Below are 26,387 nucleotides of genomic sequence, written 5' to 3'. Positions count from 1 at the left end.
CATATAATTCTCTCCTTTCCCCCCGTTTCGGTACATGTGGTCACTGATGAGAGAAAATCCAAAGAATAAAACCAGAAAAGATGAGGACAAGAGGTATGAGATGAATGGCTTTCTGTGCAGGTGGCTTATCATTCTTGCTAACATCGGACACAGAGTGATGATGTATTGGCAAGTCATCTTCTGCCATCTTAAGATCAAGCAGGAACTCACTGGACGCTCTTGAGACACTGGAAGACCTATGCATTTTACTTTTTCAGAGAGAATTATATGTAAACCAAATTGAAGTGTTGTTTCATATATATAGGGATTGCTAGCTAAAAGCCTATATATAAAAGTCTCCAAGATGTGTTTGAGTACCCATCCTTTGCTTTCAGAGCTGAAAAGGTTTTGTTTTAATCGAGGTTGCGATTTACATGCTGCTTAGCTGTGATTACGATTTTTACAAATGAAATGATCAAATTAAAGTCAAACCTAAGAGGTAAGATGGATTTTATAAGTCAACAATATTCTACGGGTCGAAGCTTGGCATAAAAGCATCTTGTAGAGTAATTAAAGGCATGCGCATGTGCATGCACTTGGAAGGACCAAACCCCCTCCACAGGTCAGGCAATCATAAATCAGAATATGCCAATATTGGAGTGTCAACTGGGTAAGAATTAAGATGATGCATTGTAGTTGTTCTAATAAGTTAGGTTAATCTTTTTTTCTAAATACTAATTAGATCCTTAGTACATTAGTTAAAAAATTTAAAAAAGAAATATTTTTATTGTGATGTAAATAATTTTCTTTATAATTAAAAATCTAACAAAAAAATAATTATGTTTGATTTATTTAATAAAAAATTTAACTTATAAAAATATTATATTTTAAAAAAATCATACAAAATCAAATATTTTGACTCAATCCAATCAAACCCTTTAGTTTGGATTAAATTTCTTTTTTTTTTTCTTAAAATATCAACCAAAACAATTTGTTTAAATTTGATTAGATTGAATTATGACTTTAACTAAATCCAATCCAAATCCACCCACTTACATCCTTAATATAAACAAGACAAAAAGCTTTGTCATTTAATTCCCACACTCCTAGAGTACCCTCCGGCACTACGAGGGAACCCAATTGTTGATAAAATGAAAGCTCAGCTTATACTCATACTTTATTCCCCTTTGTCACTACATATGTTGGTCATTGGATTTGGAGAACTCAATTATTGATCAAATCAAAGCTGCGTTTGACAGAAGAATTCTGAAAAAATACCAAGAGCATACACTCTTCTCCGGTCTTTGCCCTCAAACTGAGACTTATGTTGGTGTTCATTAAATTTCATTGCTATTTCAAATATACATAAATAAATGTTAAACCCACGAAACATCTCAGGCCTTTTAGCTGTTTTCAACATGAAAAATGGTCCCCATCAGTAACACTAACTAAATATTTATATACAAATTTCATTTTTTAAGAAAATGTTAACCAATATCTTCAAATATTAATTAAGAAATTAAAAGGAATTTATTTTATTAAAATACGTTCATAATTTATTTTTCATCTCTTATATTCTCTACAATACATGTTTTCTTCTTTGTTTTTATCCTGCAGACACAACTAAACTACCATCCACTACCCAAAATAAAAAAACCTAAACTAACATCCTCATTCCTCTACCCTGGTCTTGTCAGAATACCAAGCTGGAACCAGAAAGAGAGACCCTTTTGGCTTTCGCTTACTCCTTCACCAAAAAAACCAAAACACTGAAGTATTATTGATGGAGGACAGAAAAGCCAACATAATCTCTGTTATATCAGTGATTGCACTGATCATTCTCGTCATCAGTGCTCGTGTTCTCTTAAAGCTCTCACGTGCCTTCTTCCTCATATGTGGCGCTTCTATTGCTGCGATCCTCGCTGTCTTTTCCTGTGTATTCATAAGGCACCGTTACAACCGTAGAAGGAAGTTGTTGGAGTCACAGTTGAGGACAGAAGGGCGAGAGCTTCGAATAGAGCACATTTTCCTAAGAAAAGTTGCCGGTGTTCCCACAAAGTATCGTTTCAAGGAACTTGAGGAAGCAACGGATGGTTTTCAAGCACTTTTGGGAAAAGGGTCCTCTGCTTCGGTCTTCAAAGGCATTCTCAACGATGTAACTTCGGTTGCGGTTAAACGAATTGACGGCGAGGAGCGTGGGGAGAAAGAATTCAGATCAGAAGTTGCATCCATTGCAAGCGTGCACCATGTCAACCTCGTACGTATGTTTGGTTATTGTAACGCCCCCCACGTCTCCTAGGTACCTTATTTATGAGTACATCCCAAACGGGTCCTTGGATTGTTGGATTTTTCCATTGAGGGAGAATCATGCACGTAGGGGAGGGTGTTTGCCGTGGAGCTTGAGGTACAAGGTAGCTATCGATGTTGCAAGAGAGTTGTCTTATCTTCGCCATGATTGTAGGAGGAGGGTTTTGCACCTTGATGTGAAGCCAGAGAATATACTCTTGGATGAGAATTACAAGGCTCTAGTTTCAGATTTTGATCTCTCAACGCTTGCTGGAAAGGATGTGAGTCAGGTTATGACAACAATGAGAGGGACAAGAGGGTACTTGGCTCCTGAGTGGTTTTTGGAAAGAGGGGTGTCAGAAAAAACTGATAGTTACAGCTATGGGATGGTTCTATTGGAGATAGTTGGAGGGAGGAGGAATGTGTCGAGGGTGGAGGATCCGAGGGACAGGACCAAGAAAAAGTGGGACTTTTTCTTCCCAAGATTGTGAATGTGAAAGTGAGGGAGGGGAAGTTCATGGAGATTGTGGAGCGAGGGGGTGTTGAGGAGAGTGAGGTTACTAGGTTGGTGTATATTGCATTGTGGTGCATACAAGAGAAGCCAAGGTTGAGGCCTAGCATGGCACAAGTGGTTGACATGCCTGAAGGGCGTGTGAGGGTGAATGAGCCACCTGGTTCAAGAATGATTCTTGTTGATTTACTTGCTGTTGATGAAGACCCTGCAGATCATAAAAATTTGCAAGGTTGTTGACCTCTGTTTCGAGTCATGCGGATTGTACATCTACTTACTCTTTGGGAACCACAAACACTATTTTATCTGGTAGATAGCTACTTTTTTTTAGATTAGAGGTCCTAATGGAATCTGCTTGAGGGTATTGTTCCCTTGCTATTTTTGCTTCTGATTACTTAGTTTCTTCAATTGTATAAATTGGGACATAGTTCTAAAACATTCTGTGAGGCAATTACATAGATAGTTTATCCCTTTTTCTTTTTCATTATTACCTGTTTTCTGAGTCCTCCTGCATACATCGCCTGCTATGTGAGATGCCATGATTTGGGTTTTGGAGGTTCCATTTGACCAAATCATTGCTGACGTTGTCTTAAATTTTTGACACGAATCAGTCTTTTCTTGCTGAGGTAATACAAGTGAAATATTACAGTAAAATCGATAAAGAAAAAGAGGTGTGGATATGGCAGACATTGTCAAAATTTTAAAAGAAAAAATGACTAACTACCCGTTCATCTGGAATGGCAGAAGATAACTTCTTTGGTTTGCGAATTTAGTGAATGAAAGAAAATTCTAGCCCAGAAAAGTAGTCCGGTTATATCGTGAATATTCTTGGGTTGAACGATTACCTTAAGATGTTTGTAATTTAGACAAAAAAAAGAAGATAATTTCTTGACAATTAATTTACGCATTATATTATATTTGAAGATTTGTAAATTATATATGAATTTTGCATATCATTTCACTACAATTCTTGTTTTAATTCTGTAACTATCGCGCTTCCAATATTTTTTTAGCCAAGATATTGCTATTGTTAAATATCTAAATTTTTAAGTGGTCAAACTTATTTGATAGTTGATGACATATGATGGGATAATACTGTAAAAGTATTCTACATCAATAGTACATAATAAATCCTTTAATATCTGACTTGTTGTTGATAAAGGCAAATGTTAATATTCTTTGATACTTTATTTTTATATGTTAAAAATAGTCTCACATTAAGTAATTCATGAACATGATAAGTATTTATATAGCTGGGTAGACCACCTCCTTATAAACCGGTTTTTAAGGGAACTTTTTGGATGCCTCTGCTGCACTATAAAATTTAATATGGTGATTTCACCTAACAATAATGAACATATTAAAAATGAAAATATCAATAACACTCCTTTAATAATAAATGAAAAAAATGAGCGAAAAATCATAAAAAGTTTTTAGTGAAGTTTAAGTAAAACAAATCGATTTTGATATCAATCAATGAAGCCATTCTTTTGAAAAGAAAAATTATGTAATCTTGTACATAAAAAAACAGAAAGAATATGAATTTTAGACGCACCACGCCCAAGTAAAAGAAGTATAGGTCAATTCTTTAATTTTAATTTCTTCCCAATTCTCAGAGATCCCAAACGATTTTAAATGAAAATATGTATTTTCAAGCAGAGACCTGTGTAGTTTGTACTGAGTGGTGGATCCTAAAAGCTCCGCAAGTATTATTCACCAAAAGTCTACTGAAGTTTCTGCTTTGGCATACTATAGGAGTCTACGTTTTCAACCAGAGAACAAATAAGATGATTTCACACCACTGACTATGCTGTCATGTTTCTTTCCAAGGATGAATAGTTTGTCACGACGTCGGTAAAGAAATTGAGGTCGGAGGAACAGGTATTGACAAGGTGTTTGGACTATACCTTTTCATAAGTATTTACAAGAGAATGAAAAAGGAAGATACAACAGTTCAAATTTTCTCATAAACTAAGATTAACTTTTACACTCTCTGTAAAAAATAAAAATATATTAATTAACTTTTACACTTTAACTTTCAGATAACTTAAATGAAAATTACTTTTATAAATTTAAATTCATTTATTGACTTTAGCTTTTGTGAACAACTCAATTTATTTATTTTTTTATTTTGTGAGAAAAAAGATTATTTGTAAAAAAATTTATACAGTTATCTAATCATAACCCATGAGATAAGTGTTATTTTGTTTCCTAAAGTGTTTCAAGAAAAAACTATTCCAACAATACCTAAATATAAAACAATTTGTGTGATATACTACCATATTGAAACTAGACATTAACCAATTCGTACGCTGCAATCATCTTTCACTAGAAAATCACAGAGAGCAAAAAGAAGTGCCCTCTTGAGTTCCTCATGTCACGGTTGTCACCTCTTTCCTCCAAATATGGTATGGAAGGGCATTGCGATTCACTACCCTTTATAACAGAAATTTCCAGAAAGAATAAAAGTTTTTTGATCCAATCAAGCTTACAGAGGTCATTTAATTCTTTTACTGTTGTGAAGGATATCAACTTCATCGAAACAACATTAAACACTCATTGTCAAACTGGAAGATGTTTTTTACATTATGTCCTCAAACAAACTGGCTAATATTTCATAACTTAAAACAGTTTCAATTTCAAACGTGGATGTCTGAAGACATTTACAATTTTACATAACAAATACTTGTGAGCCCCAAACCTCGCCCCACTTTCCACCCCTCAGAAAATAAAAATAGAATCACACACAAACAAATAAGCCCCATTCGAGAACCTTTTATACACAAAATAACAATGGATTCATCAGTTTTAATGAATGAACCCAAATCCAAGAGAATGTAGAAAACCATGGAAGAATGGGAAATTTTGAGAAAAAAGAATCATTGCAAATCAAATGGATAAATATTCAAACCGAAGACGGGCCTGTGTTATTTCTCACCTCAAAGACACCACTTATTTCACTTGCGTCCTCTTTAACGAAATGAGCATCCTCAGTTCCATCTGATGGCGATAGAAGGTGCTTTTCTTGCTCCTCATCTATTTCTGTTGACTCACGGGGTGTGGCAGGAGAAAGAGATTCGACAAATTTATCTTCTGCAAAACAGTCCCCAAAAAGAACAACACAAAAGGTCGCATATATTAGCAAGATGGTAAATTAGAATGCACCATTCAGAATACATGTTGATTGGGAAGAAAAAAAATAACAAGAGATATACACACCCGAGCATTCATGATATTCAGGTAGCTGTTTAACACTTGTTACTTGAAGACTTTCAGGAAGTAGACAGCTGCACAAAGCAGCTGCAATTTTGACCAAAAAGGCTGAACTTAGGATTATGCTCATTGTATTTTTATGACAACTATGAATGCATAGTTCACAGGAATAGGGAGGATATGACATAAAATGTATAGAACAGCACAAGAACAGAGTAATCAATACACTGGATTAGATCCCTCACCCAAAATGAAGCTAATGTTTCGTGATGACATTACAAATGATGTTATCCACTCAAAAAAACTGATTTTTGATTTTTCAAAGTATTTCTTTTTGCCAAGCATAACGCAAAAGTTGAAGGAGTGAACTTAAAAGTTCAGTGCATGTTTGGATGCTAGCTGGCCAAAGCAACAAATCTTCCTTTTGTTTTGTGCTTTGAAATTCGAGAATGTGCATTGGAATTCCCAAAAATATGTTTTCAACCAACTCGAACTCAATTCAAATATTATATAATTAAATTGAGTAGCATAAAGGTTCTATTTTTGTGATACAAATAGAGCCTATAACTTAATATTTCAAGACACGGTTTTTTCTCTCCTTATCTATTTCAAGTGTTTTAAGAAAAGTCCGAGTCCTATAATGGCCTTAAACTTGTTGAGTACTATAAAGTTTATTTTCTTCTAGTAATTTTTATATGCATTAATTGCAGCTAACAGTCTACAAGCTTCTCACAGCAGACTGAATTTTTTTTTCAAAAAAAAAACTCAATTTTTTTATTTAAAAAACTTAACATTTTTCTCTTCATCTCATCTAATTTAATAAAAAAACATCCCCTTATTTCTCTCCTAAATAGACAGAAAACAGTTGAGAGGTAGTGTACATAAATTATATAAAATGGCACAGATATACAATACAATCGTTGCACAAGAGACCTCCTAGATCTTCACTTTACAAAGTGCAAGAAAAACATTCAAACAACTTCATTGGCTGCCTCCACCACTGCACAAGCTAACCAAGTCGATCAGTGTTGCGTATAACAAATCAAGAGACAAGTGACCTAGGAATTTCCTATATTCGGATGCACCATCCGTGATGCTCATATGAAGCTTTTGCTCCTCTGCAAAACTGTCCTCCATGACCAACCACCAAGATATACACCCTTCACTATCTTCTGGATCAACACTTGCAACCAGGCCAAGTGTTTCACCCTGCTCCAGCTCCAAAGATAGGCATAAGAAGTCTCGATTTGCTTTTATCCCAACCATCATAGCTTCCTGATAGAGCCAATTAATAATTTGGCTCGCAACCTGCATGATTTCAATTGCAGTAATAAGCATGTTGTATAATTACACGTAAGACTCACATGAGAGTCAACTACATATATGCAAATTCTCCACTTAGGAATACGAAAGTCACTGCAATGACATCAAATTTTTTCTCACTTTACCTGCTGCAGAATAATCACAGGAAGATCAGCTAAGTTGCAGTTATATTTGTTTATTGAATGGGTTTCCTCAATCTTTCCCTTGAACAGGCCAGCGACATTTGGAGAACCTTCAGCTTTAACGTTGATGCAATCATCATTTACCACCACCTTAGTCCAAAACTGACGCTTGACAGCATTTTTCTCATAATAATCTGATGTTTTGGTTTGGCTACCACGAAGAATAGATTGAGGAACCTCCATGTAGAGTGTCCATGACGAAGCCCGAGAATGCCATGTGGGATTAGAAATTAGCTGTATATACGGGACCTTGCATACCTGCAGCTATCAAAGATTTAACAAAATGTCCATTTTACAATCAACTAAAGTCAAATTTGAAAAGAGTCATACCACGTTTTCCAGCTCTGCAAGAACTTTAGTTGAAAATATCCTGTGAGCTAAAGATTTAAAAAAATGACCAAGAAGACTGGATCCATCCTTTGCCTGTATGCCAGACAAACGATTTCCAGAGGAACTTGGTTTATCACCACCTTTTCCAAATATATATTCATGAAAAATCTGTTGAATATAAATCTCATAGCAGATGGAATTAGAAAACTGCCCTTTGTTAGAGGTGTTCTGTTTGGCTTCACGCTTCATTCCATCAGATGATTCCAGAGGTAAAATTGCATTTTCTGCGTTATCGGTGAGTTCACCTTCAACTGTAGAATGATCTTGACTATTGGACACTAGTGTTAAGTACACAGAGGTTTCTTGACCTAAGCTTAATTGTAAATAATTTTCCCGTATTCCAGTCACACTGACACCTGCAACTGTGTTAAATGCTTCTCGATTCACCAGATCAAACACCTGGAAGCATAAGAATCCAAAGCAACAAACCACCAACAGCAAATGTTCAAGTAAGAATATTGGACAAACTAGACAAGCAAAGCCAACAACAACAATAATGAAAGAACAAATTACCTGTTCATTGAAAATTGCTTCATGTACTTCACGAAGGAGTGAATGTGTTTTCTTAACACACTCTTCATCACTTAAGGACTCTTCACCTGTTTTTCCCAAATTAAGCTCACCTGAAAAGTGGGATTTGTTTTGATTGGATTTCCTCCTTGTATCATCTGATTGTGCACCAACGAAACCAAATTGGAGAGAATGGCATAAATCCGGAGACACATTTATTGCCAGATTTCCAGCTGCATCATGATTAACTCGAACAGTGGACATAGACAATGAGCGAATAATAGCTGCTTGGTCATATGAGTTATCAAAGAGATCAAAGGTGAAGCCTTCATTCCCTGGAACAATAGCTGCCTGACGTTGCCGTTTAACCTTCCAATTTTGCTGCAACCTGTTCACATATCAGGTCATTTGATAGCTAGGGATGTAAGCTAGTAAACTAGCATTCCTAAAGTAAGTTTCTTTAAATTATTGATGAAATGAATACAGATGTGTGTTAGTTACTTGAGAACCAGCTTTTGAAGGCAACGAAACATGGTTATTTGTGATCTAAACATGTTCTCAAATTCTTGTCAGCATCGACCCAAATAAGTTAATAATAAAGGCAAAGTTAAGAATGGAAATTCACCTGATAAGGGCACCATAAAACCTAGCTTCCCGAGCAACCTGTTGTTCAAAAGCCTTGGCAGATTGCTTGAAATATTTCCCAACATGCTGCACAGAATAGAAAGTTTGTTCAAAGATTTCATTATTTATCCCAGCAACCAATTGTGATTGTCATTAACAAGTTTTACGAGATTCAAGTTGCTACAAGTTCTATTTAAACAAATAAACTTGCTACAACTTGCTACATTGAAAAAAGGGTGGAGATCTTCATTCTTGACTTACTATTATAAACATAAATAAAAATTCAAATAAACATCAGTGCAAATTTTCTTTAAAGAAAAAGAACATAGAAGAATATTTACGCGGTAACATTGCAGCTTGGTGGCTGCAGATACAGCCAGGTCAGACAAAGCTTCATTTGGTAATAGTTTTGGTCTTGTCATGCTAGCCACTGTTACTGCATCATTTGCTTCAACCTAAAAACAATAATAAGAACAAAGCATCAAGTATTGTCAAACTGCACATAACTTACACAGTTACAGATTTACACTATAAACAACTGCACCACACCAAAAAACTCCAAGAAAAATCTTAATCAAAATTCAAAACACGGTTGCCACCCATTATGCAAAGAAGTTGGTTATACAGAAAGGTTTCATTACGGTCAAATGGCATGATTGTTAGTTCTCTAGCATTGTAAGTTGACATTCATAAAAGTTCTCTCAACACTGTATTCCATTCCTTGATGAAAGAAACTAACACAGTTTCCTTTAAGCCACATACAGGCATTTCATTCTAAAGAATGTTCCAAAGGAAGTCCTTGAGGTTTTTCCCATGAATGACAGAAAGTAACATGCATTACTTACAGTGTTAATGAGATCTATGATGACAGAGAGCTCCTGATGAGCCAACTGCAAATTTTCTACCATGCCCTGCCATTGCCATGGCGTTGAGGTCTCCTTTGAGCTCTTCTGCTTCTTCTTCTTCTCCTCATCCTTCTCAACAGCCCAAGCGAAGTCAATTCGCCTAATTAGGGAGAGCCGCTTCTCATCGTAATCCACATCTCTGCAATAACACCAAAGCACAAACAAGTGCACCAATGAAGAGAGAAGTCACAGGAAACAAATGCAAACAGAAACTAGGGTTCAATGTTCTTGTTCCTCTCACTACTTTTGAAATGGCATCTGCATTAGGAAACATTTAAGAGAAAAGATTGAGAAACAGGAAGAGGAGAAGAAAGGAAGCATACGGTGGGAATCGTTCAATTCCATTTTCTTCAATGGAATCCAAGCGCTTGATTGGTAGCTTGTCAAGGGAGATTTGCAATTGCATGCCATCGTCCATTTTCTAGGAAAGTTTTTCCTAGAATATTCCACAAAACCCTATCACCCTCCGTGCTGTGGTGTGAAGCTGGCTCAAGAGTCAAGAGTTCCTAAAAGTACAAGTCCAACTCAACATGAATTATGAAAGCTATTGATTGAAAACTAATGAATGATTTCATATCTAACAATATCAACCTTAAATTACTGAAGAAAACATCTTCAGTATAGTCACATATAATAGTTTTCCCTTCCTCCATATTTCTCCTTTATCCACTACACAATCTGTAAAATAGGCAATTTGGCATGTTGCTGGAATCTTGTAATACATCAGCAACACAATTTAGACTATTCCAAATTTCCATTGAACATATAGTGAACAATCTTTCAGGGAAAAAAGTAACAAAATTCAATGCATTTACCCAGTTATTTTATATCATTGCCTGCTAAATATTTGCAGACTCCATCCCTGTCCCCAAAAGAAGAAACCGGGCGTGGAGATGCATGTATTGGGGGAAATATATCAAATTGTGATATTATCGGCATAGAACTTACCGTCAAGCCATTGTTGGCTGGCTATTTTTTCAGTTAGGGATGTGCATGGATACTTTAGGCACAAAACCAAACCAAATCCATTTTATAGATGCATTTTTTGGTTCAATCACCAAGAAGCAAGCATGAACATTTAATGCATAGAAACTGAACTCAAATGACCTTGAGTCCTGTCATACAGTTTTAAATTGTGTACCTATATATCCTAACACACATGTTTCATATCATGAATGGGCAATTCAGACTTGATTAGAATCCTGTCCACAAATACAAGACTATCTTGAGGAGAAACAAGACAAAACTCATTGACACCTATAACTCTAACATGACCAAGATGCATAACATACAGCCAGCATCCCATGAGTAACACAGGATCACACCCTAATAAGCTCCACTAATCCTAACAAACAACACATCACATAAACATACAAGAGACAAAAAACCAACAACATTTAAACGAAACAAATTTAAGCGTTTTTTTATGTATACCTCTTCTCTCAAGATTTGCTCCAAGTGTACCTACAACATTCAAGAGACAAATAAAAAAACAATTAATCACCTATTAATTTGTAAAAATATTTAATTAAAAGAACAATATTTCAATGCACTATTTTAATATCTATATGTAAAATACATAGTGGTCAATCCCGTCATCACGGTGCAAAGCGGTCGACTCCTAAAGTGGGATAGCGGGATGACCACTATTTTTATTTTTATTTCTTTTACCTATTTTATATATATATATATATATATATATGTATGGTTAATAATATTATACATATAATTTGTATGGTTAATAATATATATATATATTTTTTTACTGCACTTATATTCTTTTTTTACTTATATGGTTTAGAATTTTTTATTATTTAGTTTCTTATATTATATATTATGTTAAATTTAGTTTTTATTACTATTATTAGTTAGTTGATTATATTTTTTTATTACTATAATTTTTAATTTATTGTATCATATATTATGCTCCATTTTGTTTATTATATTAACAGTTTACAGATTTATTTTACCACGTAGCAGTTTAGATAACAAGTTAAAAAGTCTCACTTATAAAAATATCCAGCAGATAAATGGTGGACTTCAGGCCCAAGGTCTTAGAAAAGAGGAAAAAAAACACCCTAAAAGGTTAAAACCCTAAGGACCCGATCCATCTACCCATGTTCTGTTTGCTCAGCCGTCACTGTTAAAGTGAAAAATTGAAAATCACGACACTCAAATGGAAGAGGGAGGTTGGCGACAACGGCACGAGAGAAGTCCAAGACTGTCCGGCACGGCGGCGGCATGAGGGTATTTTCGAGTTTTCTTTCGAAATTCAAGTCATAGTTGCAAAACCGCTAGCCCGCAATAGTGCCATCCCGCTTTGGCGCAATAGTGAACGCGATGACTGCTACTTCCAAGGTTATCAGACTCACGATTCTACGTAAACTCGTGGAGATCCCGTAAATTTGACTCATAGAATCGAATCGTAAACTCGTATGAGTTTACTTAATATAAAAAATACATTAATATTCCTATATATAAAATCATAACTAGATATTTCAACCCTAAAATAAATCAAAATAACAAACTAATAAAAGTGAACAAAGAGTTAAGAATGATAATTTAAATTGGAGTAATTTCCAAACATGTACATCAACTACAAATTCCACAATATTTACTCTAGTAACTCAACTGTCATTATTGTTGTATGATCTCTGCAAATTGAACTACCAATTTTACTCAACTACAAATTCAATAAATTTGAGAAATGACAACATAAAAGACCCAAAATACATTTGGACCAAATAAGATAAGAAGAAGACCGAAATCTATCTTCAACATAAAAGACTCAACTGTCATATAATTATTTCATATTTGCCTTCCTTCACATATAGATAAGTTTGGTCTGACACTGCCTAGCCAATTGATATTTACCTTTTTAATCCAATTTGTTTATCATTATGACACATACTGCATGTCGCTTCTGTAACATGCTTCAATGTTCTGTGTTAGTTATCAGATTCTTGACAATTACTGAACCATTTTCGCATTTTATTTGTAATTAAAAGCTTCATATTGTATTCATAGTATTCTTCATTCACAATATTCTTCAATCAAGAGTCAGACCTACAAACAGAAGAGGAAAAGTAGAAAACCTAGTCTCGGGCCATCGCACTCACCGTTGCGGAGACTCCCTTCACCGTTGTTGGCTTGTTGCAGCCACACACTTCACCGTCGCCACGGCCACCACGCACTCGCACGGTTGCAGAAGAAACACGCACTCAGTCACTCGCACTTCCGCTTCGCACTGTGGCTGCGGGCACCACGCATGCGCACCTTGCCTTCGCTTTCACAATCCCACCGTTGCGGGATAGAGTGAGGGAACAACTGATTGCAAAGCAAGGAGGAAGAAAGAAAAACGAAATGATTTAGGAAGCACTGCGATGCTGACGCGAAGTAAGGAGGAAGAAAGAAAAATGAAACAAACCAAACTCGCAAACTCGATGCAGACTCGCAATTCTATCCTAACTTGCTCGAGTCTGCACAAACTCGCCCGATTCCACTCAGTTTTCGATTCTGCTCACAATTTAACTCGTGGAGGCTCCGTGGAATCATGAACTCGTACGATTCTTCAAGTTAAAACGTGATTTTGATAACCATGGCTACTTCAATCCACCCCGCAACAAGGCTCTCCATCGCGGAAAGGGGCCACTCCGCTCCACTCCGGCACAATAGCAGCCACTATTGACTACATAGGTAAAATATTTTTTAAAATAAATAAATAAATAGTGGTGTGTGGCAGTTAGCCCCCAAAAACGCTTTGGTGGGATAGCAAGCAGGAGCCACTCCGCCGCAATAGTGGCGCTATTTAAGACTCTATGATGACAAAAACATAATTCCTACCAAAATTATCAATTGACACCAAATTTGTTCTTGAGTTAAACGTTATTATTATCAAGATTATTCAAGAAATCCTCTAAAATCTTGTTTAGCAAGCATCTCCACCCTTTTGATTAGCCTCATGAGAGACCAGATAAACAAAGACTACTTTTTTTTTTTTTATGTGTATGAAAGTTAAAGAACAGCAGCAGAGACTAAACTCTAAGAAAAACAGAACCCATGGCATTAGCAATGAGCAAATAATGCATAGGTGAAGGACAAGAACTAATCAAACGAAGGTTATCTTGTGGGTTTGCTCCCGTCTTAGCCAACCAATCGGAGCAAGCATTTCCTTCCCGCAAGGTGTGATTGAAAGTTAGCTCTCAGTCATGGTCAAGGAAGGACCGAATTGAAAAGATGATAGGTGCATGTTGATTCTGAATAGCAACACCTTGAGAGATCATCTGCAACGCTATTTGAGAATTTGTCTCGCAAGCAACAGTGCAAAAACTAGCAGCCTTAGCAATGTTGAGACCGTTAAAGATACCAAGCAATTCCACTATCATGTTGGTATTGAAACCGCAATAGCCCATGAAACCTGTAATCCAAATACCAAACTCATCTCTAAGGAGCCAACCAGAAGCGCCAGGATTACCAAAGGACCTTCTTGATGGCTTGAGGAGGAGGAGGATTCCATTTCACCAACGATGGAGGTTTTTTTATAAAAAAAAAAACCCACCTAATTACTATAAAGTAAGATGAATCTCTACTATAATCTTAGCAAATTGGTGAATAGGAGCATATAGCCGTTAATTGTTAACTTAGGAGCCAACCTCCTCAATGTCAGTTTTACAAATGAGTTGAAAAACATTCAAAGACTCAGCAATAACCAACCCTAATATAAAGCGATTAATTCAGCATGAAGGATGTCAACAACGGGAACATTCCCATAAAACTAGAAATCCATTCAGCAATCACATCATGTATGACCCCACCATAACCAACTCTGTTGTTTATTAAATTTAAGCTACCATCCTTACTTCGCTCATAAAACCCATAACTAGGTTTATGCAAATCTACGAAGCTTAATTATTTAGCCCCAAACCGAGAAGGAGAAAGCAGGAACCTAAGTTAATTAAGAGAATGTATGAAGCAAGTATATAATAGGAAGAAGAAACTCAATTTTGTTGGAATTTATAATTATGAAGCACCGGAGAAACTTCTGTACATACTTCTCCAGAAATGGGGGGCACAGTGGGTGTGGTTGGGTGGCGCGGTGGTGGCCTGCTGAAATGCGCGGCGAAACAGCGCTGTTGGCACGGTGGCTCGAGACTGAAACGGGTGGAAGATCGGGAACGGGATGCGGCGGCGGGAGATCGGAGGTAGCGGGTACTAGTGGGTGACTTTGGGCGCTTGTACAGTGAAAAACGATTTGGGAGGAGAGGACGAGAAGTTTGCGAAGTATATATGCTCAGAAATACGAGAGAAGAAGGTGCGTGTTTTTTATTTTGTTAAGAAAATCGAAAATTATATAAAAAATAAAATTAGGTAATTACATAAGGTTTTACCCACTGTAATGACCTTTTTATAATTATATTATATAATATATAATCGCATATATATATATATATATATAGTATTCATATAAATCAAAAACATATAATTATATATTTCATAAATAAATCATTTCGGTGGATTTTATATATTATAATTACTTCTTTTATTATAATATATAAGTATGTAATATTTATATGAATTAATAATATAAGATAATGATAATAATAATATGTTGTCTTTTATAAAAAAAATATTTTACCTAAAAAAAATTAGAGTGAGGTTTTTACTGTAAATTTTTATTAAAAAAATAAAATATAAGACTGCCTATGATGTAATGATTGTAATGCATCTTTTATTTATTCAAATTGAACCATTAAATTATAAGAATAAAAAAATGAGATAATGAATAATTCTTTTAAAATAAATAAATTACTCTAATTTAAGTTTCGGAAAGGTTTATTATTCTTTATACTCCACATTTAAAGTTGTTGAAATGTTTTATTTTTATTTTAATAAATAAGAATTTTCAACTCATTATAATTTATCACCTTGAACATTATATTTATGAACGGATGCAATAAATATAAGAAAATTTATAAGAATTAGATTTAATTACTTATTTAATTTCTATAATTTCGTATTTTTTAGTCCTTATAGTTTTAAAGTGATTTTTTAATCTTTATAATTTACATTTTAATTCCTTTTTTACTACCTATAATTTGAAAATGATTTTTTTACTCCTTATAATATCTTAATTTCCTTTTAATCTTTATAATTTAAAAATGATCTTTTTTAATCAATAAACTTTATTTTTTAATTTTCTTTTAGGCCTTAACATCAAAACTTATATATATTATATAGAAACATAAGATTTGGTTGACCTTTTCTTTTTTTAATTAATTACATATTTAACAAAATATGATAATGCTCATTTGATTCAGATTACTTAAAGCAATAATCACTCGTTTTCAGTGAATTTTTAAGAGTTTTTAAAATTGAAACAATTCTCTTCGGAAAAAGCATGCCCCAAACCAAGCCTAGCCCACTACAGGGGTTGTGATAGCAGAGCAATTTTACTGTCGTGGCTGTCACAGACGCTTTCGCAACATGCTTTAGAAGAATGATAATCAAAACATGTGTATCACAACAACGAAACCGTGTGTCAGGAATTATTTCCTATACCAACAATGATAATCAAACCATTACTGTCCATAGATAAAATTATTTCCTATACCAATAATGAAAATTCATGTGACAGGAATTTTATGATACAAAAATGCAAAGCAAAAATGGTTACATTTTAACCTTATTATTACTGTTACTATGCGTGCTGTCTTTATCTGATTCTAGGGAGAATCAGTAGAGAGACGATGACACTGGGAACCAAAACTCATTTGTGTCAAAGGCCACTTATGCAAATATACCTGCCGCTGGTGCTGGATGTACGGTAGATATAACACATAATTGCCAACAAGAGATTGGAAGCAAAATGATTCTCCTGGGTAACTCTTTCCATGAATTGGCTAAAACTGTCGATAATTAAGCTCAGCGAGACATGAGGATAAGGCGTCTTTCACTTGCCCGTTATTGGAGTTCATATCAAGGGCATCTTCATATAGCCTTTTAGCTTGTTGCAGTAACTTCAACTTCTCTTTACTACTTCCTGGCCTTAAGCGAGATCGCTGCTGCAATGCCACACCCCATCTAAACAAAGCTGCAATTCAACATGTTAAAATCCAACTTAAACATAACAACAGGATTTTGGAAACACTTTCATCATAAAAAGGATATATGAAAGGGAAACAAAAGGGTGAGATGCCACACAAGAATAGCTCGACATCCGGGAGAAAATATTTTCCATGCAAAAATTTTCGAAGAGCATGATGCCATTATACATGGGTAGCAACGTATGTGAGGTTATACGTAAAATTGTGTGCTTATCTCAGATATAATGCATGTGTATTTCATAAAGACCTAACTTCCTATTCTTAATAATGTCATTCTTACAACAAAGACATCTTTTATAGAATTATTTTGAGCCAGTACATGCTTTATGACCTTAAATTCTAACAGTTCATAGAACTGATAGAAGGCTATATACTTTTATGGAGAATCTGTCAGCATAATATTCTCTAGTTGCACCTGTATCAGAGAATTATAAATGACAAATTCAGAAAAATAGACATAATACCATCTGGTGCATAAACATTGCCCTTTAACAGCATAGCATCAAACTTGTCAATTGCAGCCAGGAACACTCTTTCAGCCTCAAAAGCAGCACCCTGTGGTAGTTGAAGATAAATCAAACATTGACATAGAAACAGAATGTATAATAAAGGTTAGCATAGCAAACTGGAAGAAGAATTCATGTCAGGAAAACATTCAAGTCACTGAAGCTTTTATCAAATTACACACAAATTACTAATTTATAGAATGAATTTAGCTGCTAATGAAATTGTACATGGCATTATGGCTAAACATAAATGAAGGCAAGCAGCATTCTAACATGTAATCTAATGAGCAATGACACCACCCTAACAAATCAATTGAAGAACTGAAACAGGTAATTTAATGATGTCAAGAATAATGCATACCGGACCAATATCTGCTATCAATTGGCCTCGGAAAGAAAGAGCAAGGCCCCAATTATACAGGGCTCTCACATCATTTGAATCAATTGACAATGCCAGCCTATACTTTCTGCCTGCCTCCACTAGTAGCTCTTCACACTCTTCACAAACATCAATAAGAAATGGTGCAACTTCCTCTTTACTATTGATTTTATTCCTCAGTCCCTTCAATATTCTACTATGTTTGACAGATGATGGTTGGATGCTCCCAGAAAGAAGAGTTCTCAATTCACGACTAATCTTCAACTTCAATTCTCCATGAAGAAGGTAAGTGTTTCCTAACTGGCCTACAGCCAACAAACTCATGGGCTTCAACTCCACAGCCTTGGATAGTAAGTTTGCGGACCTGTATAACATGATTTCAGCTTGCTCTTCACCCTGCCTACCTTTTATAAACTCTTTTGCTTGTTTTAGAAGGTCTGTTGCTTCAGCAAGATACCTATCAAACATCATATCATCTGAAATCTTTGTAGATGAAGGGGTATTGAATTCATTCTCGTGTGCAGATAAATCATCTGCAAGATGGCGATGATCATCATAATTCACCGTATCATTGTTATACTGAGACCTGTCAGATCCACCCTCCCTCTTGTCGTGAGAAGACCTGAAAGTCTCATGACCTCCATCGAGCAGCTGCTCACGCAAAAACGAGGACTCACTTTCCATGCGTTTTGTTCTGACTTTAAAGCTCTCAGAATCAATCAGACTGTCTTGGGATTCCCACATGTCTGTTACGCTGCTGGAATCCATCTTCAAAGAGAAGCTGTGATTATTTGTGAATCTCAATCCTTTGTTCCTGTAACTATACTCTTTATCATCAAAGAATTTATTAGTGCTTCTCCGAATGTCCCCTAAGCCAACATTTTCTCCCTCGGGAGTAGTTCTTATACTTCCATTTTTGTTCATATCCAAAACAGAGTTAGTAGATGAGTCTTGAGAAGGATCCAGATCCAATTTACGATTTCCCTTATGATCATCAACCAAATTCAAAGCCCTGTCTTCAACTAGAGGCACATTACCATTTCCTCGAGTTTGATTCAACGTTCTATCCACTGCCTCTTGCTTAACATTTTCTCTGACTTTGGTGGGATTGGAGCTAAACAAATTTTCCCCAAACAAACTGCTAAAAGACTGGAGCATCTGGTACCCACTTTCTCCAACTTGTTTCTTTCTTCTACCACTCTTATGGTTCTCAACCAAAACACCACCAGAGTTTTCCTCATTATCAATTAAAGCCCTAACAACATCCCTAGCATTCTTAGCTGAAATTTTAATCTTATCCGTGACTTCAACATAACCATAAAAATCATCCACTCGAATCTTATTATCCCTAATAGCACTTTGTACATCATTCTTCAAGTTATCGACCACAAGATCAAGCTCGTCAAAAAATTCCACCAAACTCCTCAATTTCTCCCAAGACAGCTTCCAATTCAAATTCGAATTCTCTTCCTTTTCCCTCCTCTTACTCCCACTCGCCCTCACCTCACCGAACGTTCCGTTTCGGAAAAACCCTACCGTGAAACCAACGGCGAAAACCAACGCGGAAGCAGGAAGAACGACAATAGAAGAAACCTTAACCCTAGAAATCGCCAACGCACAAACGAGACCCAATAGGAACACGAAAACGTTCTTCCTATCATCGATTCCGATAGAAACGAGAAAATTGCGCAGCGCGTTGGACTCACCAGGCGCGTCGGAACTGCCAAGATCGTCCCAACCTCCGTACACAGTCGAGGACGAAGAAGCGCACGAAACTGAAACTCTCAATGAAGAAAACGAAAACATGAGGGGATTGGTGCTGCGTGGCCATTTGGAGCTCGAAGCGTGAAGAAAATTTCGAGCAAGGGAAGGAGCACGGAAAAGAACAAGCGAACCCTGAGAGTTGACAAGATTAATGGGATTCTTCGCAATTACGATTTTCATTTCATCGAAGAAGATGCGTTCTTCTTCAGTGTACTTTCACCGCTCAAGAGTACGTGCAAACAACAGAGGATGATGTTGAAATTCCAAACCAGCAAAACGACACGTAGTAGACATGCACGAAACGCAAGTCGTTTGTGTCGACATTGTACCTTTTTTTTTTTTTTTGTTACCAGATAAAACAAAAGGCAAAAGACCAAAACAGAAACTAGAACATAGCAGCTGAAACCCACGGGAAACAAACCCATTCATAAATGATAGACAAGTTGGCAACTCCATTCGTCCCAGTGTCTATTATTATTACTATTGTTTTTTTTTGTAACTAGAAAACTAACCGTGTCTATTGTGTTTTGGTGCAGATGAGTTGTTTGAGAAATTGAGTGTGAGAAGAGGAATAAGAATAGATATTGCAATTTGGAAGGGATGAATCTAAGGCCATTGGGGCCATTGGTTAGGATGGCTGTAGTTATATTTGGTGGAGTGGCCACTTTGAACTTGGCTTCTGCTGCTACCATCAAAGTGCTTCGGTTTGCGTCTGAGAAGAAACGGGTAAACATTAGCTAAATTTCATGGCTCTGTCCTATTTATTTTTGAAATTCATTTAATGGGACATTTTCTATGTAGGAAAAAGTTGCGTTGCCGTGTAGGGTTTGTAGAGGGAAGGGGTTTTATATATGCAAACTGTGCAATGGGAACTCCACCATATCTTGGTCACCAATGTTCGACCCTATTGCAATTAACCCCTGCGTTTGTCCAACTTGCGAAGGAAACAGGTTAAGCCTCGTTTCACTCTTCTTCGTACTATGCCATTGCCTGGTTTGATATTCTATGCGAATTTTGAGTATGTATGCTTGCTGATGTTGGGTTAGAGGTTAATTATACATTATTTTTTTTGGAAAAAATGTAAAATATATTAAATCCAAAATGATACAACAATAAATGGGACATACTCCGCAACGGGAGAAAATCAAAAGTCTTCATAATACAAGAAGGCCTAATACCAAAACAAATCGCTTGTATATGCATAAGAAACTTAATCTTGCTAATAACCTCTGTTACAGAAAATTGATAGTTTTTAAAAATCAACTTGTTCCTAGACAGTCAGATGCAGTAGATTGTAATTGTTATAGTCAGACAACAACGAAAGTTAATTATACATTATTGACAACATGTATGGTTGGTTCTGGTTTGCTCTTCAGATATATTCTTTTTTTTATATATATAAAAAAAATGTATGCTTGCTGGGAAAATGTAAGGCAAGGAAGATAATTTGATTATTGGGGTTGTCTTAGTTGAATTGCAAGGAAATTACTCTTTTATGAATTTGAAATTTACTTTCTTCGTTAACATCAAGCATTATTACATTTTGGGTTATGAAATTTTCTAATACTTACTCTTGGTTTTTGCAGAGTTCAACGCTGTTTGAACTGTCTTGGAAAAGGCTATGATTGACCTATTATGACTGAGATATTGAGATGGATACTGTTGCATTTCGTTTGTTCATTTAAGATGTATGATTATGCAAGTGACTTGTTGAAGTGTATTTTGCTGCATCTGAGAGCTTGCACATCTTTGTCATTTTTTTTTTCAGATTCAGTTGCCTTCCCAGTAATAGAATGAGAGCTAAGCAATAGTTCTGTAATAAATCTTGGTTTGCCAAATCAATGGAGCCAATGCAGTAATGTCGAATCACCTATAGGGAATGAATTAGACGGTGCTCCATTTGGATATGCAGATGGACTTTTAAACTTTCTTTGCTTATTAAAGTGGCGAAGTTTCATCGTTAGCTTAAAATTATAACTTTTAGTAAATATCATCATTTCGTGTTTTGTATTTGTTGTAGCTTGTGGAAGGTAGTTTTAGCCATGTTCATTAGGTACTTAATAAACTTTTCTTCCTGCCGACCCTATTGCTTTTTGCTTACTTTAGTCCATTAGCAATTTAGCACTTACTCAGAGGTAATCTGGATTGACAGCAGTAACTGGGAAATCACATTATGTCAGGTTAAATAGTGTAAGAAAATAAAATATCCAGGAGTCAGCAGTGGGGAATGGCATTTGGACACAAAGTTGCAGTTAATAATAGACTTTGTAGTTTAGGTTAAGGACTATATCAGTTCAAAACTTATCAAGGTTGTGAGCTATAATGCATTTCAGGAACGGAAGATAATAGTTTGAGTTTTTTTTCCTTAATACTTGGTCAACAACCTTTCCAGTTCCATGTGCATTTTTTTCCTGTCATTCCCTTGTCTTCTGGGAGCAGTTTCTACATGTCACCTGAATATGTAAGGCATAGCAGCCTTTTCTCTACAGAATCTGATGTATTTAGCTTGGGTGCAATTTTACCAGAAAAGATTGTGATTGGTAAGAAGAATGCTGACTTTTATGATTGCTACAAGGTTTATGATTGGAAATCCCCAACTTCAAGGCCTGGAAAGTATGGAAAGCTGCTAAAATTGCTTTTAAAAAGCATAATTAAAAATTTTAGAATAATTTATAAGCTTTACAAGAATAAAGTAAGTTGATCGTTTCATTTTACAACGTGAAAAAAAATTCATGCTCAATCTTAACAAATTATGATGCTTTTGATTTAAATAAATATTTAAAACATTAATAATATTAGTTCTGATCGCTATCATCGTACAAACATCCCATACCAAAAAGAAAAAAATAATACAAAGTTACGAACGTAGACAGGTTCAATGAGTTCAATGTGTTGATCATCGGTCATCGCCTACTTAGGGATGTCAATTCTAGCATGATCAGCCCATTTGGGTAAGTCGGCTACAGGTAGAGCTGGGCATGCAGCTGAGTTCGTCCTGTGAAACCTGCATCTTCAAAACCCGTTACCCACGAAGCTCGCCCATACATTAGTTACACAAAATGCAAAATTAAATATGGTTAAATTACTCATTTGATCCAAATAATTTCATGATTTTTACCTTTTTAGTCCCTATAGTTTGAAAATGGTTTTTTTAATCCCTATAGTTTATAATTTAATTCTTTTTTAGTCATGAAACTATAAGGATCAAAGAATAATTTAACCATTAAATATTAAAGAAATATCCAATTAAGAGGTACCATGTTGTGATACGTTATCATTCTCAAAGTGGATGAACTTCTACATTAGTTACACAAAATGAAAAATTAAATATTAAAGAAATAACACAAGTAATGAAGTAAATGAGCCATTAAGTTTAGGTAAAAAAAATATAGGCTTACATCAATAAATGCAACTTGTGATGTTGACTTTCCTTTGGCCAAGGAAGGATGAGCTTGAGATTCTTGTTGCCCTCTTGTAGTTCTCTCTTTCTTAGAATTCTTGACATACTCTTGAAAGAGAATGCAACTTGTGCTTCAAGACTTTCATTTTTGCTTGGCAAGATACTTCACTAAGACCAAGTTTTGTATAACAGAACTTCAAAAATGACATCTTATAACAAGGATCAAGAATGGTCCCAAGAGCAAGCACATCACTATAATCATTCCAATATTTATCAAACTTGTCTTTCATTTTATCTACCATTTCCCTAATCTTCTAATCTTCATGCCTAGTATGTTTTTCCAACCAACATTCAATTTGCCACACTTGTGAAAAAAAACAAATTAGATGTTGGATAGGAAGAACCATACATCAACTCAGTGATATGAAAAAATGGCTTCAAAAATTCACATATCTTTTCAGCTCTTACTCATTCTTCAGCTGTAGGACAAGTCACATAATTTGCATCTTCAATAGCAAGAGTATTAAAAACACATCGGTATGCAAGTACACTTTGAAGCATCACAAATGTGGAGTTCCACCTAGTAGGAACACCCAAACACAAACCAACCTTTGTATCAACACTGCCCACTTTAACAACACAAGCTTTGAAGGCATTCATTTTTCCCTCTGACCCTTTAACATACTTTATGCTTTCTCTAAATTTTGTTAAAGCATTCTTAGCAAACTTCAAACCTTCCTGAATAATAAGGTTTAAAATGTGAGCACAACAACATCGGACATGAAAATATTTCCCACCACATAACAAACCATTATTGCTATTTAAAAGTCTATCTTTCAACAGCCTTGAGTGTGTTTCATTTGAGGATGCATTATCCAAAGTTAAGGAAAAAAATTTTGCTCAATCTCCCAATCTTCCAAAAATTCATATATGGCCTTAGCCATTTCAGCCCCAAAGTGTGGAGGAGGGAGATGACAAAAATTAAGAATTTTGCTTTGAAGCTTCCAATTTTCATCAACATAATGTGCAGTTAAATAAATATAACCCTCTGTGGCAAAAGAAGTCCACAAATCAGATGTCAAGGATATCCTACTAGGGACTTTGGACAACACACTTTTCAATATGATTTTTTGCTCTTCATACATATTATTAATATATATAGTGCAAGCACGCCTAGAAGGTACCTTAGCATCCAGACACAAGTATTTTATCAATTCTCTAAACCTCCTATATTCAACAAAAGAGAAAGAAAGGTCATGTTGTATGATCATCATGCATATAAAATCATTCACTACTTTTTGATCAACTTTTCAAGCTCTTAATTTTCCAGCATGATCAACCACAAGCTTACCGACATCACTTTCTTCAAAAGTCTTTGTCGTCTTCCTACAAATATTTAAGTGACGTATTAAACTCAAAGTTCCAATTTTCTTCCCACCCCCTGCTAAATCTTTCTTATAACCCCTGCATAGAGCTCTATCATTAGGCAATCTGTCAAAATAATTCCATAAAGAAGATGTAACTCCCCTACCCCTCATTAGGCAATCTGTCAAAATAATTTCATTTTCTTCATTGTTTATTTCATCCACCATATCAACATTATCATTTATGGAATCATCATAGTAATCCATATTTCATAATACAAAGCTTAAATCAATTCAAAATATATATTTCCAATTCAGTAACAATTAAATAAGTAACATATATTCAAAATATATATTTCCAGTTCAGCAATCCATATATATTTCTTTTTTATAAAAACATTGAATAAGAAAAGATCACGCTGGAGACATGATCTGGTTGTTAAAATCACTTTTTCAAGGCCTTTAATTGATGCATGTTTTTCTTCTGTTTAGGCTATGTCAGATCAAATTGAGCAAATGGGCGTCACAATAGAAACTCAACAGAAGGTTTGTTTTATTGAAAAAGCTATTTATGTAGAGAATATAAGGCGTGCCTGCTTGTTGTTCCTGCTATGCTTGACTTGTTTTCTATGTTTCAACCAGCAAATTGAGATGAGTTTATGAAGTTATTTATTTGTCTGGTAATATAGGTAGAGAAGACGAATTAAACTCAAATAATAGAGCTGTAGATTAATTAAACTAAAAAAAATGGAGATGACAGAAGAAAAAATATAACCAGGAAATTGAACAAACTACACATTGAATTAATAAAAAGAACTTACTGGGGAGTGCGAGGGAGACTGCGAGTCGTGTGGAGGAGCCGTGGCGGCACCGGCATGGTGACTGCGTGGTGGCTGTCAGAGTGCGCCAAAATTAGGGATTTAGGTTTAGTTTTGTCTGAATTAGAGTGGGGCTTAGGGGGTTTAGTTTTGCTAAAACACCCTATTTCTTTTAATAGAAATTAAGGTGGGTTTGATTTGGTTGTTTTCTGTTTTCATTTTCACTTAAAATAGAAAATGGTGATGAAAATGTGTTTAGTTGAATTTCTGAAAGTGAAAATGAAAACAGGAAACAATCAGAAAATAAAAATAATAAATTTTCGTTTTCAGTGTTTTCAGTTAAGAACATAAACCTTATTTTGGTAAAATGAAATTGTGATCACAATGAATGTAATTTTAAGTAATTTTAAGAAGTCAATATATCATAAATTTTCAGTATGTTTATTCCATGAAAACAGAAAATAAGAATTACCAAACATATTTTTAGAATTCTAATCTTTTGAAAATGAAAACAATTTTCAGAAAATGAAAACAGGAAATAAAAACAGAAAATGAAAATGCAAATCAAACACACCCTAAAATACTTGCAGGATCCGTGGGTAAAACCCATTTAACCTGCCGGGTTATGTGGGGCGAACTAAAAGTCTTTTTTGGACTCAAAAAAATAGGTCCATATACCGTATGGGCTTTGAGTTTTATGGGTAATCTGTTTGCCCAATCTAACTGCAGACTATTCTAACAATGGGCCGACCCACAATATAAGTTGGCAAATTATTTATCTATGTAGAAAGCTACATGCCTACAAGCTATTCAACTTGGTATTTATTTGCTTTTATTTATATAATTTAAGTCTAAAAATATCATTTTTATTTTTTAATTAATTTTTACTACAAAGCTAAATTATTTTTTGTAAAAATAAAATAGACGAATATTTTAGCATTGTAATTGATAAGTTTTTACTTAAGTTTAAGCATTATTATCCACCATTTGTATAATACAATTCTCGCACCAATAGTAAAGTTATAATACTTTTATATTAACTTCAATTAAAAAAAATTGTTTTTAATTTTTTAAAGTTAAACAATTATGTAGCTTTTGTTCTTAAGGAAAGACTAAAAATATTATTTTTA

General features: G+C 35.0%; 5 protein-coding genes and 1 pseudogene across 24 annotated transcripts; 2 read left to right on the top strand and 4 right to left on the bottom strand.

Annotated features, from left to right (window-relative positions):
- Positions 1-1,613: 1,613 nt before the first annotated feature.
- LOC100810073 (probable receptor-like protein kinase At5g20050) lies at positions 1,614-3,217 on the top strand (annotated as a pseudogene).
- A 2,150-nt stretch (positions 3,218-5,367) lies between these two features.
- On the bottom strand, positions 5,368-6,734 carry LOC121174940 (uncharacterized). The gene is made up of 3 exons (XM_041015843.1): positions 6,235-6,734; positions 5,996-6,076; positions 5,368-5,869 (listed from the first exon to the last, which is right to left on the bottom strand). The coding sequence occupies exons 1-3, from the start codon at positions 6,332-6,334 to the stop codon at positions 5,682-5,684; spliced, it is 369 nt and encodes a 122-aa protein (XP_040871777.1). The 5' UTR covers positions 6,335-6,734; the 3' UTR covers positions 5,368-5,681.
- A 120-nt stretch (positions 6,735-6,854) lies between these two features.
- Positions 6,855-15,223, bottom strand: LOC100810597 (mediator of RNA polymerase II transcription subunit 17). 5 transcript variants are annotated; one of them, XM_041015842.1, is made up of 11 exons: positions 14,975-15,223; positions 13,043-13,250; positions 11,358-11,387; positions 10,247-10,429; positions 9,864-10,062; positions 9,360-9,473; positions 9,020-9,105; positions 8,398-8,782; positions 7,825-8,283; positions 7,438-7,752; positions 6,855-7,297 (listed from the first exon to the last, which is right to left on the bottom strand). In XM_041015842.1, the coding sequence occupies exons 4-11, from the start codon at positions 10,339-10,341 to the stop codon at positions 6,971-6,973; spliced, it is 1,980 nt and encodes a 659-aa protein (XP_040871776.1). In that variant the 5' UTR covers positions 10,342-10,429; positions 11,358-11,387; positions 13,043-13,250; positions 14,975-15,223; the 3' UTR covers positions 6,855-6,970. The 5 variants fall into 5 exon arrangements, with proteins under 5 accessions (XP_040871776.1, XP_014630873.1, XP_006579749.1 ...); XM_014775387.3 differs by lacking the exon at positions 13,043-13,250 and adding an exon at positions 10,515-10,628; XM_006579686.4 differs by lacking the exon at positions 13,043-13,250 and adding an exon at positions 10,515-10,601.
- A 1,288-nt stretch (positions 15,224-16,511) lies between these two features.
- LOC100776923 (uncharacterized) lies at positions 16,512-19,855 on the bottom strand. The gene is made up of 3 exons (XM_003524485.5): positions 17,894-19,855; positions 17,491-17,581; positions 16,512-17,013 (listed from the first exon to the last, which is right to left on the bottom strand). The coding sequence occupies exons 1-3, from the start codon at positions 19,853-19,855 to the stop codon at positions 16,823-16,825; spliced, it is 2,244 nt and encodes a 747-aa protein (XP_003524533.2). The 3' UTR covers positions 16,512-16,822.
- Positions 19,856-19,977: 122 nt separating this feature from the next.
- On the top strand, positions 19,978-21,582 carry LOC100777454 (uncharacterized). Of its 3 annotated transcripts, none has more exons than XM_006579687.4 (4): positions 19,978-20,117; positions 20,212-20,401; positions 20,477-20,625; positions 21,262-21,582. In XM_006579687.4, exons 2-4 carry the CDS (start codon positions 20,276-20,278, stop codon positions 21,302-21,304), a joined length of 318 nt encoding a protein of 105 aa, XP_006579750.1. In that variant the 5' UTR covers positions 19,978-20,117; positions 20,212-20,275; the 3' UTR covers positions 21,305-21,582. The 3 variants fall into 3 exon arrangements, with proteins under 3 accessions (XP_006579750.1, XP_040871773.1, XP_003524534.1); XM_041015839.1 differs by having other exon boundaries at positions 20,062-20,117; positions 20,484-20,625; XM_003524486.5 differs by having other exon boundaries at positions 20,096-20,401.
- Positions 21,583-22,452: 870 nt separating this feature from the next.
- On the bottom strand, positions 22,453-25,494 carry LOC102663955 (uncharacterized). 14 transcript variants are annotated; one of them, XR_003267162.2, is made up of 3 exons: positions 25,261-25,488; positions 24,427-24,461; positions 22,453-23,238 (listed from the first exon to the last, which is right to left on the bottom strand). XR_003267162.2 is itself a non-coding variant. In XM_041015840.1 (3 exons), the coding sequence occupies exons 1-3, from the start codon at positions 25,314-25,316 to the stop codon at positions 22,586-22,588; spliced, it is 315 nt and encodes a 104-aa protein (XP_040871774.1). In that variant the 5' UTR covers positions 25,317-25,442; the 3' UTR covers positions 22,453-22,585. The 14 variants fall into 14 exon arrangements, 1 of the variants encoding a protein (XP_040871774.1); XR_001388230.3 differs by having other exon boundaries at positions 22,453-23,813; positions 25,261-25,475; XR_001388228.3 differs by having other exon boundaries at positions 22,453-23,813; positions 24,427-24,539; positions 25,261-25,454.
- Positions 25,495-26,387: the final 893 nt, after the last annotated feature.

This window comes from Glycine max, chromosome 5 (assembly GCF_000004515.6).
Source record: "Glycine max cultivar Williams 82 chromosome 5, Glycine_max_v4.0, whole genome shotgun sequence".
Lineage (NCBI taxonomy): Eukaryota > Viridiplantae > Streptophyta > Magnoliopsida > Fabales > Fabaceae > Glycine > Glycine max.
The sequence above is the reverse complement of the archived record's forward strand: the minus strand, read 5'-3'. Positions and strand labels throughout refer to the sequence as shown.